Genomic DNA, 15,946 nt, shown 5'->3' on the forward strand with positions numbered 1-15,946 from the left:
TAGAGAGAAATGACCAGACATGTGAATCTTTAATGCAAGTTCCATTTCATTAAAGGGGTTTCTACACCTTGTTATAGACGTACATAAGATCTAGTGATAGGAGCCTGAGCGCAGAGCCATGGCTGAGGGACTAGAATTACATCCTCTGTACATAAGATCTAGTGATAGCCATGGATCTGCGCTCAGGATCCTATCACTAGATCTTATGTACAGAGGATGTAATTCTAGTCCCTCAGCCTTGGCTCTGCACTCAGAATCCTATCACTAGATCTTATGTACGGAGGATGTAATTCTAGTCCCTCAGCCATGGATCTGCGCTCAGGATCCTAAGTGACTAGAATTACATCCTCCGAACATAAGATCTAGTGATAGGATCCTGAGCGCAGATCCATGGCTGAGGGACTAGAATTACATCCAGGTTTGCATTTAGTGCAATCTCCAAGCAGCAGCACTCATGTCCCTTTCAGACAATTCTACAATATCAGTCCATGTATAACCCATCAGGAAAATGATCAAATTTCAATCCTAATAAAAATCAGTCTGTGATAAACTATCATTTCTGTCTATTGTGGAGTTAAGGGCCTGTCACACTAAGCGATATCGCTAGCAATATCACTGTAATGTCACTGGTTTTGTGACGTAGCAGCGATATTGCTAGCGATATCGCTATGTCTGATACTTACCTCCGACCGGCTCCCCCGCTGTTCATCGCTGATCGCGCAAGAATGTCCTGGGCCATTTCTCGTCCTCAGCTTCCTGCTTGTCTTCCTGCTGTGGAGAAGAGCGACGCGTGGATGCGGGCGGGAGGACGTCAGGATCGGCTAGTGTGACAGGTAAGTAACGACCGCCGACCCCAGCGATGTCGCTGGTGAGATCTGCCTGTTTGGCAGCTCACTAGCGACCACTTAGCGATGCACCAGCGATCCTGACCGGGTCATATCGCTGGTCGGGATCGCTAAGTGTGACAGCACCTTTATGGTTTTATAAAGAGCAGATAGTCATCAGCCGTGTAGTGGTAGGAAACGTTTGAAGGCCATGGAGCCCAAGATGGCGATAGGAATCTCTACTATACCGGTATCATAAATGTCACATTGTAGGTGGAGGGCCCTGCTACAGATACTGCACTGGAGCCCAGTAGTTTTAAAGGCAACTTGTCATGTGTAAATGCTCTTTTCACTACACGGTGAGCGCACTGTCATCACTCCCTGGCACTGACAGAATGCTCTGTAATGTGTGCTGCCATTCAATGTAGAGGGGAGTGATTACAGCATGATCACTTTATGGTGGAGCAGGGACTGTCACCGCACCAAAGTCAGATGCTGCAGGGAGAAAATTACTTTCATTTTCTCCCTGTAGCTGCTCCAGTAAGGCAGCCACACATGATTTTAACCATTTACCTTCACATTGACCCTACATCTGCCGGTAAATAATGTTTCTACACATGACAGGTTACTGTCAAAGAAAATTTTTGTTTTTAGACTTCTGGTCTGTAATGGACTTCACTGGGTTAAAATAAAAAGATCAAATGTTACGGACCCTCCTTGGGTGCAGCACTGGCTTTCTGTCACTGCTCTGCTCTCTATTTAAAGGCAGCAGCAACAACACTATGACTTCATCATCTATTCACATGCGCCACCTAGGCTCCTAGCCACATCTGTACCAAAATTCAAGTTAGAGATCATACTTCAAAAAATAACTATATGAAGTGTCAATGTGAAAATCTCGAATTCAGTCTGCTGCAAAAATGAGAAGTTGCTGGATATAAATTATATATATTTTACACACACATATATTGCTAAAATTTTGCTGATATAAAGTAGGCATGTGGGAAATGTTATACATTAACTAGTCTGTGGAATATAACTCTCTGGTTTAAGGGCATAAGAAATAAATGTTGGAAAATTGTAATTTTTTTTTTTACATTTTCAAGACTTTTGCCAAACTTCTGACATTTTCACAAGTACATGCAAAAATACGGCCCTACATTAAATACTATGATAAAGTTCAACGTGTCACGAAAAAACAATCTCAGAATCTCTAGGATTCGTTGAAGTGTTGCAAAGTTTGGCCTTGCCAGGAAGGTGAATCAGCGTGAGGGGTGAAGGGGATAAGTTACACATCTGGATCTCATGTACACAGTTTATAGCGACTTCATAGGTCAACCATTGAGAACATCACACAGTAAAAGGGAATTGTGCATTTCCCGTCCAGTAATTTATCTGGTTGATATAAAGGATACATGCCTGACCCAAGAGCAAAGTAATAAGAGCCCTCAGCATTTACACCAGGCAGATGGGATATACTTGGCTCAGGTGAGAGAAATATGGAAACTTACAGTGAATTCTGCTCCGTTCTTCTCAAGTGACGACTTGAAGGCGTCAAAAGTTGTGGTTTTCTCTGCGAGATCGATGACAAATTCCGCTGTGAGACAGAAGAGCAGTGAGGTAAGATTAGAGCAGGAGATGTGTGACGTGTGGATGCATACAACGGCAAGCACAGAACAATAACTAGGATATGTCAGGAATAAAACCAGACAGAGTCCTCCATGTCCTAGACCGCAAACCAGAGAGGTGGACAAATCAGCTACAGACCACCGAAAAGTCACTTGTAAGTAGTTGCGGAAATCACCTGACATGTGGCCTGTACACGGAGCTGTGGTCCTCTACAAAGTGAGCACAACGCTGCTCAGTAGAGTTGAGCAAAAAGGTCTGTAGGACCCTGATACAGCGGCCACATTGGTAGTCTATGAGCATCGGACCAGAGTAGTGTGAACTTACCTGCCAGTATCCCCGGCATTGTACCGTCACACAAGCTTGAGGTCATGTCTACCAATCAGAAGAGGTGCAGGGGATGCAGACAGGTAATCACTAGTAGTGTTAGGCTGGTTGCGACCAAATCGTCACAAAAAGCTCCTGTCAGGGAGAGCCGCTTAGTGTTTCACATGGGTAAAATTAATGTGTTCAGATGCCATAGAAAATAAAAGCTCACCCACCCCACTCTAGAAAATGGTCCGTTATTGGCTGTAGATGGGCAAAGGTTCAACAGCATCAGACTATATTGATTATACCATACATAAGTGTTCACGTGAGATGCATTTGGGATCCAGAAGAGTCTGCTCTTTTTGGTGAGCAGAGCCAAATGATCCAACTCACCAAAAAGACCATCGCTAGTTTGTGGAACTCCGGTCCGGTACTCACAAAGTACTTATTCCAGTCACACACAATTATCTACCTACTGGACACGTGATGTTAGATAAAGGGAGTCTGTCTGCTGGCATCAGAATTAACTCAAGGGCCTGGTGATCAGATAGACGAGAAGCATTTCCCAATGGAACAGCCATTTAAATTATTTAAGAAATCAATAATGACTCTTAGCCTGCTGACAGGAGCTCCTGCTTTTTGTGCCGTTGATCACTGCTGCGGTCAAGTGCCATCCCGGCTAGACGGGGGAAGCAATCATTTTACTGTACTAATCTATGGAGATCAGGCTATATACCGACACCAAGAATTTTCATAAGGGATGGCGAACCATGAATGATCCAGCTGCCTATGGAAGAGGTTGAAAAAACATATACATTTTGTGGACACTCCGTCCATATTAGTGTGTTGAGGAATTGATCTGTATGCAGCTCTGTTAAAGAAAGAGTCCAAAGCAGTCCAATCTCCATGATCAGGTCTTACTGACTCCCAGGAAAGCACATACAAGGCTGCAGGGGACCCGCTCTGATGTGGTAGAACCCATTATCTCACCTAAATCTTTGTCATTGATGCCCAAATGGTTATCCAGCTCTGTGCAAACCTTGGAAACCAAGGACAGGTATTCAAGTTTCCTCAGCTCCTCCAAATCTGCCATGATGGCCACTCACAGAAGAACAGCGCAGGGGAAACCGTGTGCCACGTACGGCGAGATCTAGAGACAAACAGATATCGTTACATTACAAGACAAGTCCAAGAGGATTATACACGTTTGCCGTCCCTGAGCAAACATCACACACTGACCCCAACCCTCCAGCCTCAGGCGCACGTCATGTATTATCCTCGGGTGCATGCCAAGTACCATCCCCGGTCCTCCGTTCTCAGAACGCACTTCCCATACCGTCATCTGGCAAACATCGCACACCGCCACCGACACTGCAGCATCAGGTGCATATCACGTAACAACCCCCCAGAAACACGTTATGTACCATCCCCGACCCTTCGTCCCCAAGTGCACATAATACACCGCTCCTAAGGCTGTGTGCACACGCTGCGGATTAGGTGCGGATTCATCCGCGCGGATTTTATAAAATCCGCAGGTAAATCTTCAGGTCAAAAGACCTGCAGTTTTACCTGCGGATTGCTCTGCGGTTTTGCCCCGCGGTTTTTCATCTCCTCAATGGAGGAGATGGCAAACCGCAGGAGAATCCGCAGAAAGAATTGACATGTCAATTCTTTCTGTGGATTGAAAACCGCAGCTAATCCGCGCGGAAAATTCTGCACCGTCTGCACAGCGGTTTTTGATTCCCATAGGGAATCATGGTACTGTACACCGCAGCAAAAACTGCTGCGGGTCCGCAGCGGCCAAAGCCGCTGCGGAACCGCGGCACAATCCGCAGCGTGTGCACACAGCCTAACACTCTAGCTCCAGGAGCTCATCAAGTACTATCCCCAGGCGCAAGTAACAGACTATCACCTGGTAAACCTCACACACGACACCCGACCCCCGAGTCTCATGCGCACGTCACACAAGTGGGAACAAAAGGGCAAAGCGTCAGAACTGGCGAATCCAATAGTCTAAATGCACCTTTTCTGGGGGGCCTGCAGGCTATTTTAAGGTTGGGGGGGGATGGGATCAATACCCATGGCCCCTTACTAGCCTGAGAATACCAGCCTCCTGGCTGGTTGTCAAAAATGGAGGCACCCCATGCCGTTTTATTAATTCTTTTAATAATTAAAAATACAGGGTGGGAACCCCTCTATTCTTGATAAACAGCATTGATCAAGCTGACAGCTGAGGATTGCAGACCACAGCTGGCAGTTTTGCTTGGCTGGTTATCAAAAATACAGGGGCAACCACACTGTTTTTTTATTATTATTTATTGCGCAGGCTGATGAATACTCCCACCAGCTGCGCCTGCTCTCACTGTTATCAGCGACAGCAGGCATAGGCTGATAGGAGTAGTAGCCAATCAGCCAATGCCTGTGACAGGAAGTAAACTTTTTGCCTCTGGACACAGCTGTCAGCTCACACTGTCTTCTGACTGGCAGTAATGATCTTACCGCCGATCAGAGCCTCGTATCGTTTACGAGCGCACATCACACACCGCTCCCAAGCCTCCAGCTTCAGGCGCTCATCAAGCACCGTCCCTGGGTCCACATCACATACCACTGCCGAGTCTCTAGCCCCAGGCACCCATCTTGTACCATCCTCGGGAGGGCAAGCACGGTGGCTCAGTGGTTAGCACTGCAGCCTTGCAGGGCTAAATCCTGGGATCAAATCCCACCAAGGACACCATCTGCAAGGAGTTTGTATGTTCTCCCCATGTTTGCGTGGGTTTCCTCTGAGTATTTTGGTTTCCTCCCACATTCCAAAGACATACTGATAGGGAATTTCGATTGTGAGCCTCATCGGGGACGGGGATGATCATGTGTGCAAGTAAAAAAAATGTAAAGCGCTGCAGAATATGTTAGCGCTATATAAAAATACAGATTATTATTTTTTCTGTCCCCGATCCTCCAGCCCTGAGTGCACATCACGACATACCGGGAAACATGTCTTGTGTCGTCCTCAACCCTCCATCCGCAAGCTCACACCACACAACGCCCACCAATCCTCCAGCCCTGAGTACTCCCATCACTCACCTTATAGCACAGCTCCTAGCCCACCAGTCCTAATCACGTATCAGGCAGCCTACCATCCTAGGGCGCATATCACATACTGACCTGAGCCCCCTATAGCTCCCCTCGTATCACAGCTCCAATCCCTCTGCCCTGATCACATAACTAATACACCCACACATAACACATCAATCACATAATACACATACGTATAAACCGTACACATACACTCCGATTCCCTACCCTGATCACATAACAGATAGATAGATATATATATATACACACACCGTACACACACACTCCCTGATTCCCCTTGCCTGATCACATAACACAGCTATGCTTACACACACACAATACAGGCCGCTGTGTGTTCAGGTGACACATCCTCGCTGCTCTTCTCCCATACATCCCATAACACTGGACTATATAGATACCTTGTGGTCTATAGGGTTCGTCACTGCAGGTCAGCGTCCGTCCATATTTGCTGTGGTGAGCTCATCCGGTTACTCAAACATAGGGTCGGTTCATTATCACGTTTCTGAAAAACTTCCGCCACCTCCAATATGTCCGACAAGTAGCCTCTAGAATGGAGTTGATTTTTCGAGGGAATGATGTCACCGGAAGGGGCGGGACCTCTTTCAGTCCACTCTCCAGTGACGACCTGATACCAGGAAGCAGAGCGTGCTCAGGGGGTTGAGCCTAGACAGGTTCTAACTGTGCTCTGCTCTAGGGAGGAAGAGGCGCCGCCCCTTCTGGTCACATGGGCATGACGTCGCAGAGGTCCTAGCCGACTTGGATTTAGCATCTACAGTTCTCAATGGGGCTGTGTGCGAATGGGAGTGAGGACTCAAGACTCAGTAGGAGTGCTCCCACGAGGATGTGCTTTGGGGGCAAAGAAACATGGATGATGTTACTATATGGGGGCTGCATGTTGGAGTGTTGCACAGGGAAATGGCTACTGCTGCTTGTATGGGGCTGCCTATTGGGGGTTGGGTGCTTTCACAGGAAAAGGGTTGTTGTTACTTGAGTGGAGAAGGGGGAATGATGATGAGGTGCTGGGTAGGGTGATGATGGGGGGCTGTACGGGGGGAGGATGATGAGGGGCTGTAAGGGGGGGAGTGATGAGTGGCTGTACGTAGGGGACAGGGTGATGATGATGGGCTGTACGGGGAGAGGGTGATGAGGGGCTCTATGGAGGGGGACAGGGTGATGATGATGGGCTGTACGGAGGGGGACAGGGTGATGATGCAACGCTGGACAGGCGGGGAGGGTGATGATGGGCTGTATGTAGGGGACAGGGTGATGATGAGGGGCTGTATGTAGGGGACAGGGTGATGATGAGGGGCTGCACAGAGGGGGACAGGGTGATGAGGGGCTGTATGGAGGGCACAAGGTGATGGGAGGGTGATGATGAGGGGCTGTACGGAGGGGACGATTACGAGAGGCTGTACGGAGGGGGACAGGGTGATGGTGAGGGGCTGCACGGAGGAGGACAGGGTGATGGTGAGGGGCTGTATGGAGAGGGACAAGGTTATGATGAAAGGCTGTACGGGGAGAGGGTGATGGTGAGGGGCTGTATGGAGGGGGACAAGGTGATGAAAGGCTGTACGGGGGGGAGGGTGATGGGCTGTATGGAGGAGGACAGGGTGATGATGATGGACTGTACGGAGGGGGACAGGGTGATGAGGGGCTGTACGGAGGGGGACAGGGTGATGAGGGGCTGTACGGAGGGGGACAGGGTGATGATGGGCTGTACGGGGGGAGGGTGATGAGGGGCTCTATGGAGGGGGACAGGGTGATGATGATGGGCTGTACGGAGGGCGACAGGGTGATGATGCAATGCTGGACAGGCGGGGAGGGTGATGGGCTGTATGTAGGGGACAGGGTGATGATGAGGGGCTGTACGGAGGGGGACAGGGTGATGATGAGGGGCTGCACAGAGGGGGACAGGGTAATGATGAGGGGCTGTATGGAGGGGACAAGGTGATGGGAGGGTGATGATGAGGGGCTGTACGGAGGGGACGATTACGAGAGGCTGTACGGAGGGGGACAGGGTGATGATGAGGGGCTGTACGAAGGGGGATAAGGTGATGATTAAAGGCTGTAAGGGGGGATGGTGATGAGGGGCTGTATGGAGGGGGACAGGGTGATGATGATGGGCTGTACGGAGGGGGACAGGGTGATGGGCTGTACGGAGGGGGACAGGGTGATGGGCTGTACGGAGGGGAACAGGGTGATGGGCTGTACGGAGGGGGACAGGGTGATGGTGATGGGCTGTACGGAGGGGGACAGGGTGATGGTGATGGGCTGTACGGAGGGGGCCAGGGTGATGATGATGGGCTGTACGGAGGAGGACAAGATGAGGGGCTGTACAAAGGGGGGAGGGTGATGATGAGGGGCTGTACGGAGGGGGACAGAGTGATGATGAGAGGCTGTATGGAGGGGGACAAGGTAATGAAAGGCTGTACGGAGAGAGTGATGATGAGAGGCTGTATGGAGGGGGACAAGGTAATGAAAGGCTGTACGGAGAGAGTGATGATGAGGGGCTGTATGGAGGGGGACAAGGTGATGATAGGCTGTACGGGGGGAGGGTGATGGGCTGTATGGAGGAGGACAGGGTGATGATGGACTGTACGGAGGGGGACAGGGTGATGATGGACTGTACGGAGGGGGACAGGGTGATGAGGGACTGTACGGAGGGGGACAGGGTGATGAGGGGCTGTACGGAGGGGGACAGGGTGATGGGCTGTACGGAGGGGGACAGGGTGATGATGAGGGGCTGTACGGAGGGGGACAGGGTGATGATGGGCTGTACGGGGGGAGGGTGATGAGGGGCTCTATGGAGGGGGACAGGGTGATGATGATGGGCTGTACGGAGGGGGACAGGGTGATGATGCAACGCTGGACAGGCGGGGAGGGTGATGATGGGCTGTATGTAGGGGACAGGGTGATGATGAGGGGCTGTATGTAGGGGACAGGGTGATGATGAGGGGCTGCACAGAGGGGGACAGGGTGATGATGAGGGGCTGTATGGAGGGCACAAGGTGATGGGAGGGTGATGATGAGGGGCTGTACGGAGGGGACGATTACCAGAGGCTGTACGGAGGGGGACAGGGTGATGGTGAGGGGCTGCACGGAGGAGGACAGGGTGATGGTGAGGGGCTGTATGGAGAGGGACAAAGTTATGATGAAAGGCTGTACGGGGAGAGGGTGATGATGAGGGGCTGCATGGAGGGGGACAAGGTGATGAAAGGCTGTACGGGGGGAGGGTGATGGGCTGTATGGAGGAGGACAGGGTGATGATGATGGACTGTACGGAGGGGGACAGGGTGATGAGGGGCTGTACGGAGGGGGACAGGGTGATGAGGGGCTGTACGGAGGGGGACAGGGTGATGGGCTGTACGGAGGGGGACAGGGTGATGAGGGGCTGTACGGAGGGGGACAGGGTGATGATGGGCTGTACGGAGGGGGACAGGGTGATGATGGGCTCTATGGAGGGGGACGGTGATGATGGGCTGTACGGAGGGCGACAGGGTGATGATGCAACGCTGGACAGGCGGGGAGGGTGATGATGAGGGGCTGTATGTAGGGGACAGGGTGATGATGAGGGGCTGTACGGAGGGGGACAGGGTGATGATGAGGGGCTGTACGGAGGGGGACAGGGTGATGATGAGGGGCTGCACAGAGGGGGACAGGGTGATGATGAGGGGCTGTATGGAGGGGACAAGGTGATGGGAGGGTGATGATGAGGGGCTGTACGGAGGGGACGTTTACGAGAGGCTGTACGGAGGGGGACAGGGTGATGATGAGGGGCTGTACAAAGGAGGATAAGGTGATGATTAAAGGCTGTAAGGGGGGATGGTGATGAGGGGCTGTATGGAGGGGGACGGTGGTGATGAGGGGCTGTATGGAGGGGGACAGGGTGATGATGATGGGCTGTATGGAGGGGGACAGGGTGATGGGCTGTACGGAGGGGAACAGGGTGATGGGCTGTACGGAGGGGAACAGGGTGATGGGCTGTACGGAGGGGGACAGGGTGATGGTGATGGGCTGTACGGAGGGGGACAGGGTGATGATGATGGGCTGTACGGAGGAGGACAAGATGAGGGGCTGTACGAAGGGGGGAGGGTGATGAGGGGCTGTACGGAGGGGGACAGAGTGATGATGAGAGGCTGTATAGAGGGGGACAAGGTAATGAAAGGCTGTACGGAGAGAGTGATGATGAGGGGCTGTATGGAGGGGGACAGGGTGATGATAATGGACTGGGTGATGATGAGGGGCTGTACGGAGGGGGACAGGGTGATGATGATGGGCTGTACGGGGGGAGGGTGATGAGGGGCTGTATGTAGGGGACAGGGTGATGATGAGGGGCTGTACGGAGGGGGACAGGGTGATGATGAGGGGCTGTACGGAGGGGGACAGGGTGATGGGCTGTACGGGGGGAGGGTGATGAGGGGCTGTATGTAGGGGACAGGGTGATGGTGAGGGGCTGCACGGAGGGGGACAGGGTGATGGTGAGGGGCTGCACGGAGGGGGAGAGGGTGATGATGAGGGGCTGTATGTAGGGGACAGGGTGATGATGAGGGGCTGTATGTAGGGGACAGGGTGATGATGAGGGGCTGCACAGAGGGGGACAGGGTGATGAGGGGCTGTATGGAGGGCACAAGGTGATGGGAGGGTGATGATGAGGGGCTGTACGGAGGGGACGATTACGAGAGGCTGTACGGAGGGGACAGGGTGATGGTGAGGGGCTGCACGGAGGAGGACAGGGTGATGATGAGGGGCTGTATGGAGGGGACAAGGTGATGGGAGGGTGATGATGAGGGGCTGTACGGAGGGGACGATTACGAGAGGCTGTACGGAGGGGGACAGGGTGATGATGAGGGGCTGTACAAAGGAGGATAAGGTGATGATTAAAGGCTGTAAGGGGGGATGGTGATGAGGGGCTGTATGGAGGGGGACGGTGGTGATGAGGGGCTGTATGGAGGGGGACAGGGTGATGATGATGGGCTGTATGGAGGGGGACAGGGTGATGGGCTGTACGGAGGGGAACGGTGATGGGCTGTACGGATGGGAACGGTGATGATGAGGGGCTGTACGGAGGGGGACAGGGTGATGATGGGCTGTACGGGGGAGGGTGATGAGGGGCTCTATGGAGGGGGACAGGGTGATGATGATGGGCTGTACGGAGGGCGACAGGGTGATGATGCAATGCTGGACAGGCGGGGAGGGTGATGGGCTGTATGTAGGGGACAGGGTGATGATGAGGGTCTGTACGGAGGGGGACAGGGTGATGATGAGGGGCTGCACAGAGGGGGACAGGGTAATGATGAAGGGCTGTATGGAGGGGACAAGGTGATGGGAGGGTGATGATGAGGGGCTGTACGGAGGGGACGATTACGAGAGACTGTACGGAGGGGGACAGGGTGATGATGAGGGGCTGTACGAAGGGGGATAAGGTGATGATTAAAGGCTGTAAGGGGGGATGGTGATGAGGGGCTGTATGGAGGGGGACAGGGTGATGATGATGGGCTGTACGGACGGAGACAGGGTGATGGGCTGTACGGAGGGGAACAGGGTGATGGGCTGTACGGAGGGGGACAGGGTTATGGTGATGGGCTGTACGGAGGGGGCCAGGGTGATGATGATGGGCTGTACGGAGTAGGACAAGATGAGGGGCTGTACGAAGGGGGGAGGGTGATGATGAGGGGCTGTACGGAGGGGGACAGAGTGATGATGAGAGGCTGTATGGAGGGGGACAAGGTAATGAAAGGCTGTACGGAGAGAGTGATGATGAGGGGCTGTATGGAGGGGGACAAGGTGATGATAGGCTGTACGGGGGGAGGGTGATGGGCTGTATGGAGGAGGACAGTGTGATGAGGGACTGTACGGAGGGGGACAGGGTGATGAGGGACTGTACGGAGGGGGACAGGGTGATGAAGGGCTGTACGGAGGGGGACAGGGTGATGGGCTGTACGGAGGGGGACAGGGTGATGATGAGGGGCTGCACGGAGGGGGACAGGGTGATGGTGAGGGGCTGTATGGAGAGGGACAAGGTTATGATGAAAGGCTGTACGGGGAGAGGGTGATGATGAGGGGCTGTATGGAGGGGGACAAGGTGATGATGAAAGGCTGTATGGAGGAGGACAGGGTGATGAGGGGCTGTACGGAGGGAGACAGGGTGATGAGGGGCTGTACGGAGGGGGACAGGGTGATGAGGGGCTGTACGGAGGGGGACAGGGTGATGGGCTGTACGGAGGGGGACAGGGTGATGATGAGGGGCTGTACGGAGGGGGACAGGGTGATGATGAGGGGCTGTACGGAGGGGGACAGGGTGATGATGGGCTGTACGGGGGGAGGGTGATGAGGGGCTCTATGGAGGGGGACAGGGTGATGATGATGGGCTGTACGGAGGGGGACAGGGTGATGATGCAACGCTGGACAGGCGGGGAGGGTGATGATGGGCTGTATGTAGGGGACAGGGTGATGATGAGGGGCTGTATGTAGGGGACAGGGTGATGATGAGGGGCTGCACAGAGGGGGACAGGGTGATGAGGGGCTGTATGGAGGGCACAAGGTGATGGGAGGGTGATGATGAGGGGCTGTACGGAGGGGACGATTACGAGAGGCTGTACGGAGGGGGACAGGGTGATGGTGAGGGGCTGCACGGAGGAGGACAGGGTGATGGTGAGGGGCTGTATGGAGAGGGACAAGGTTATGATGAAAGGCTGTACGGGGAGAGGGTGATGATGAGGGGCTGTATGGAGGGGGACAAGGTGATGAAAGGCTGTACGGGGGGAGGGTGATGGGCTGTATGGAGGAGGACAGGGTGATGATGATGGACTGTACGGAGGGGGACAGGGTGATGAGGGGCTGTACGGAGGGGGACAGGGTGATGGGCTGTACGGAGGGGGACAGGGTGATGATGAGGGGCTGTACGGAGGGGGACAGGGTGATGATGGGCTGTACGGGGGGAGGGTGATGAGGGGCTCTATGGAGGGGGACAGGGTGATGATGGGCTGTACGGAGTAGGACAAGATGAGGGGCTGTACGAAGGGGGGAGGGTGATGATGAGGGGCTGTACGGAGGGGGACAGAGTGATGATGAGAGGCTGTATGGAGGGGGACAAGGTAATGAAAGGCTGTACGGAGAGAGTGATGATGAGGGGCTGTATGGAGGGGGACAAGGTGATGATAGGCTGTACGGGGGGAGGGTGATGGGCTGTATGGAGGAGGACAGTGTGATGATGGACTGTACGGAGGGGGACAGGGTGATGAGGGACTGTACGGAGGGGGACAGGGTGATGAGGGGCTGTACGGAGGGGGACAGGGTGATGGGCTGTACGGAGGGGGACAGGGTGATGATGAGGGGCTGCACGGAGGGGGACAGGGTGATGGTGAGGGGCTGTATGGAGAGGGACAAGGTTATGATGAAAGGCTGTACGGGGAGAGGGTGATGATGAGGGGCTGTATGGAGGGGGACAAGGTGATGATGAAAGGCTGTATGGAGGAGGACAGGGTGATGAGGGGCTGTACGGAGGGAGACGGTGATGAGGGGCTGTACGGAGGGGGACAGGGTGATGAGGGGCTGTACGGAGGGGGACAGGGTGATGGGCTGTACGGAGGGGGACAGGGTGATGATGAGGGGCTGTACGGAGGGGGACAGGGTGATGATGAGGGGCTGTACGGAGGGGGACAGGGTGATGATGGGCTGTACGGGGGGAGGGTGATGAGGGGCTCTATGGAGGGGGACAGGGTGATGATGATGGGCTGTACGGAGGGGGACAGGGTGATGATGCAACGCTGGACAGGCGGGGAGGGTGATGATGGGCTGTATGTAGGGGACAGGGTGATGATGAGGGGCTGTATGTAGGGGACAGGGTGATGATGAGGGGCTGCACAGAGGGGGACAGGGTGATGAGGGGCTGTATGGAGGGCACAAGGTGATGGGAGGGTGATGATGAGGGGCTGTACGGAGGGGACGATTACGAGAGGCTGTACGGAGGGGGACAGGGTGATGGTGAGGGGCTGCACGGAGGAGGACAGGGTGATGGTGAGGGGCTGTATGGAGAGGGACAAGGTTATGATGAAAGGCTGTACGGGGAGAGGGTGATGATGAGGGGCTGTATGGAGGGGGACAAGGTGATGAAAGGCTGTACGGGGGGGAGGGTGATGGGCTGTATGGAGGAGGACAGGGTGATGATGATGGACTGTACGGAGGGGGACAGGGTGATGAGGGGCTGTACGGAGGGGGACAGGGTGATGGGCTGTACGGAGGGGGACAGGGTGATGATGAGGGGCTGTACGGAGGGGGACAGGGTGATGGTGAGGGGCTGCACGGAGGAGGACAGGGTGATGATGAGGGGCTGTATGGAGGGGACAAGGTGATGGGAGGGTGATGATGAGGGGCTGTACGGAGGGGACGATTACGAGAGGCTGTACGGAGGGGGACAGGGTGATGATAAGGGGCTGTACAAAGGAGGATAAGGTGATGATTAAAGGCTGTAAGGGGGGATGGTGATGAGGGGCTGTATGGAGGGGGACGGTGGTGATGAGGGGCTGTATGGAGGGGGACAGGGTGATGATGATGGGCTGTATGAAGGGGGACAGGGTGATGGGCTGTACGGAGGGGGACAGGGTGATGATGAGGGGCTGTACGGAGGGGGACAGGGTGATGATGGGCTGTACGGGGGGAGGGTGATGAGGGGCTCTATGGAGGGGGACAGGGTGATGATGATGGGCTGTACGGAGGGCGACAGGGTGATGATGCAACGCTGGACAGGCGAGGAGGGTGATGGGCTGTATGTAGGGGAAAGGGTGATGATGAGGGGCTGTACGGAGGGGGACAGGGTGATGATGAGGGGCTGCACAGAGGGGGACAGGGTGATGATGAGGGGCTGTATGGAGGGGACAAGGTGATGGGAGGGTGATGAGGGGCTGTACGGAGGGGACGATTACGAGAGGCTGTACGGAGGGGGACAGGGTGATGATGAGGGGCTGTACAAAGGAGGATAAGGTGATGATTAAAGGCTGTAAGGGGGGATGGTGATGAGGGGCTGTATGGAGGGGGACAGGGTGGTGATGAGGGGCTGTATGGAGGGGGACAGGGTGATGATGATGGGCTGTATGGAGGGGGACAGGGTGATGGGCTGTACGGAGGGGAACAGGGTGATGGGCTGTACGGATGGGAACAGGGTGATGGGCTGTACGGAGGGGGACAGGGTGATGGTGATGGGCTGTACGGAGGGGGACAGGGTGATGATGATGGGCTGTACGGAGGAGGACAAGATGAGGGGCTGTACGAAGGGGGGAGGGTGATGATGAGGGGCTGTACGGAGGGGGACAGAGTGATGATGAGAGGCTGTATAGAGGGGGACAAGGTAATGAAAGGCTGTACGGAGAGAGTGATGATGAGGGGCTGTATGGAGGGGGACAAGGTGATGATAGGCTGTACGGGGGGAGGGTGATGGGCTGTATGGAGGGAGACAGGGTGATGATAATGGACTGGGTGATGATGAGGGGCTGTACGGAGGGGGACAGGGTGATGATGGGCTGTACGGGGGGAGGGTGATGAGGGGCTGTATGTAGGGGACAGGGTGATGATGAGGGGCTGTACGGAGGGGGACAGGGTGATGATGAGGGGCTGTACGGAGGGGGACAGGGTGATGATGGGCTGTACGGGGGGAGGGTAATGAGGGGCTGCACGGAGGGGGACAGGGTGATGGTGAGGGGCTGCACGGAGGGGGACAGGGTGATGGTGAGGGGCTGCACGGAGGGGGAGAGGGTGATGATGAGGGGCTGTATGGAGAGGGACAAGGTGATGAAAGGCTGTACGGGGGGAGGGTGATGGGCTGTATGGAGGAGGACAGGATGATGATGATGGACTGTACGGAGGGGGACAGGGTGATGGGCTGTACGGAGGGGGACAGGGTGATGGGCTGTACGGAGGGGGACAGGGTGATGATGAGGGGCTGTACGGAGGGGGACAGGGTGATGATGGGCTTTACGGGGGGAGGGTGATGAGGGGCTCTATGGAGGGGGACAGGGTGATGAGGGGCTGTACGTAGGGGGACAGGGTGATGATGAGGGGCTGCACGGAGGGGGACAGGGTGATGGTGAGGGGCTGCTCGG

The 15,946-nt window shown here is 54.8% G+C and overlaps 1 protein-coding gene across 1 annotated transcript in view; it reads right to left on the reverse strand.

The window, feature by feature from the left end:
• The window catches only part of DHX8 (DEAH-box helicase 8), a 46,867-nt gene extending 40,461 nt beyond the window's left edge, over positions 1-6,406 (reverse strand). The window contains exons 1-3 of the mRNA XM_073562629.1: positions 6,251-6,406; positions 3,750-3,909; positions 2,336-2,421 (exon numbers count right to left, since the gene is read on the reverse strand). Coding sequence (XP_073418730.1) covers positions 2,336-2,421; positions 3,750-3,852 — 189 coding nt within the window. The 5' untranslated portion in view covers positions 3,853-3,909; positions 6,251-6,406. The remainder of the gene's footprint in view (positions 1-2,335; positions 2,422-3,749; positions 3,910-6,250) is intronic.
• Positions 6,407-15,946: the final 9,540 nt, after the last annotated feature.

The sequence above is a fragment of the Dendrobates tinctorius genome, unplaced genomic scaffold (assembly GCF_039654945.1).
Source record: "Dendrobates tinctorius isolate UK_male_01 unplaced genomic scaffold, ASM3965494v1 ptg000360l, whole genome shotgun sequence".
Classification (NCBI taxonomy): Eukaryota; Metazoa; Chordata; class Amphibia; order Anura; family Dendrobatidae; genus Dendrobates; species Dendrobates tinctorius.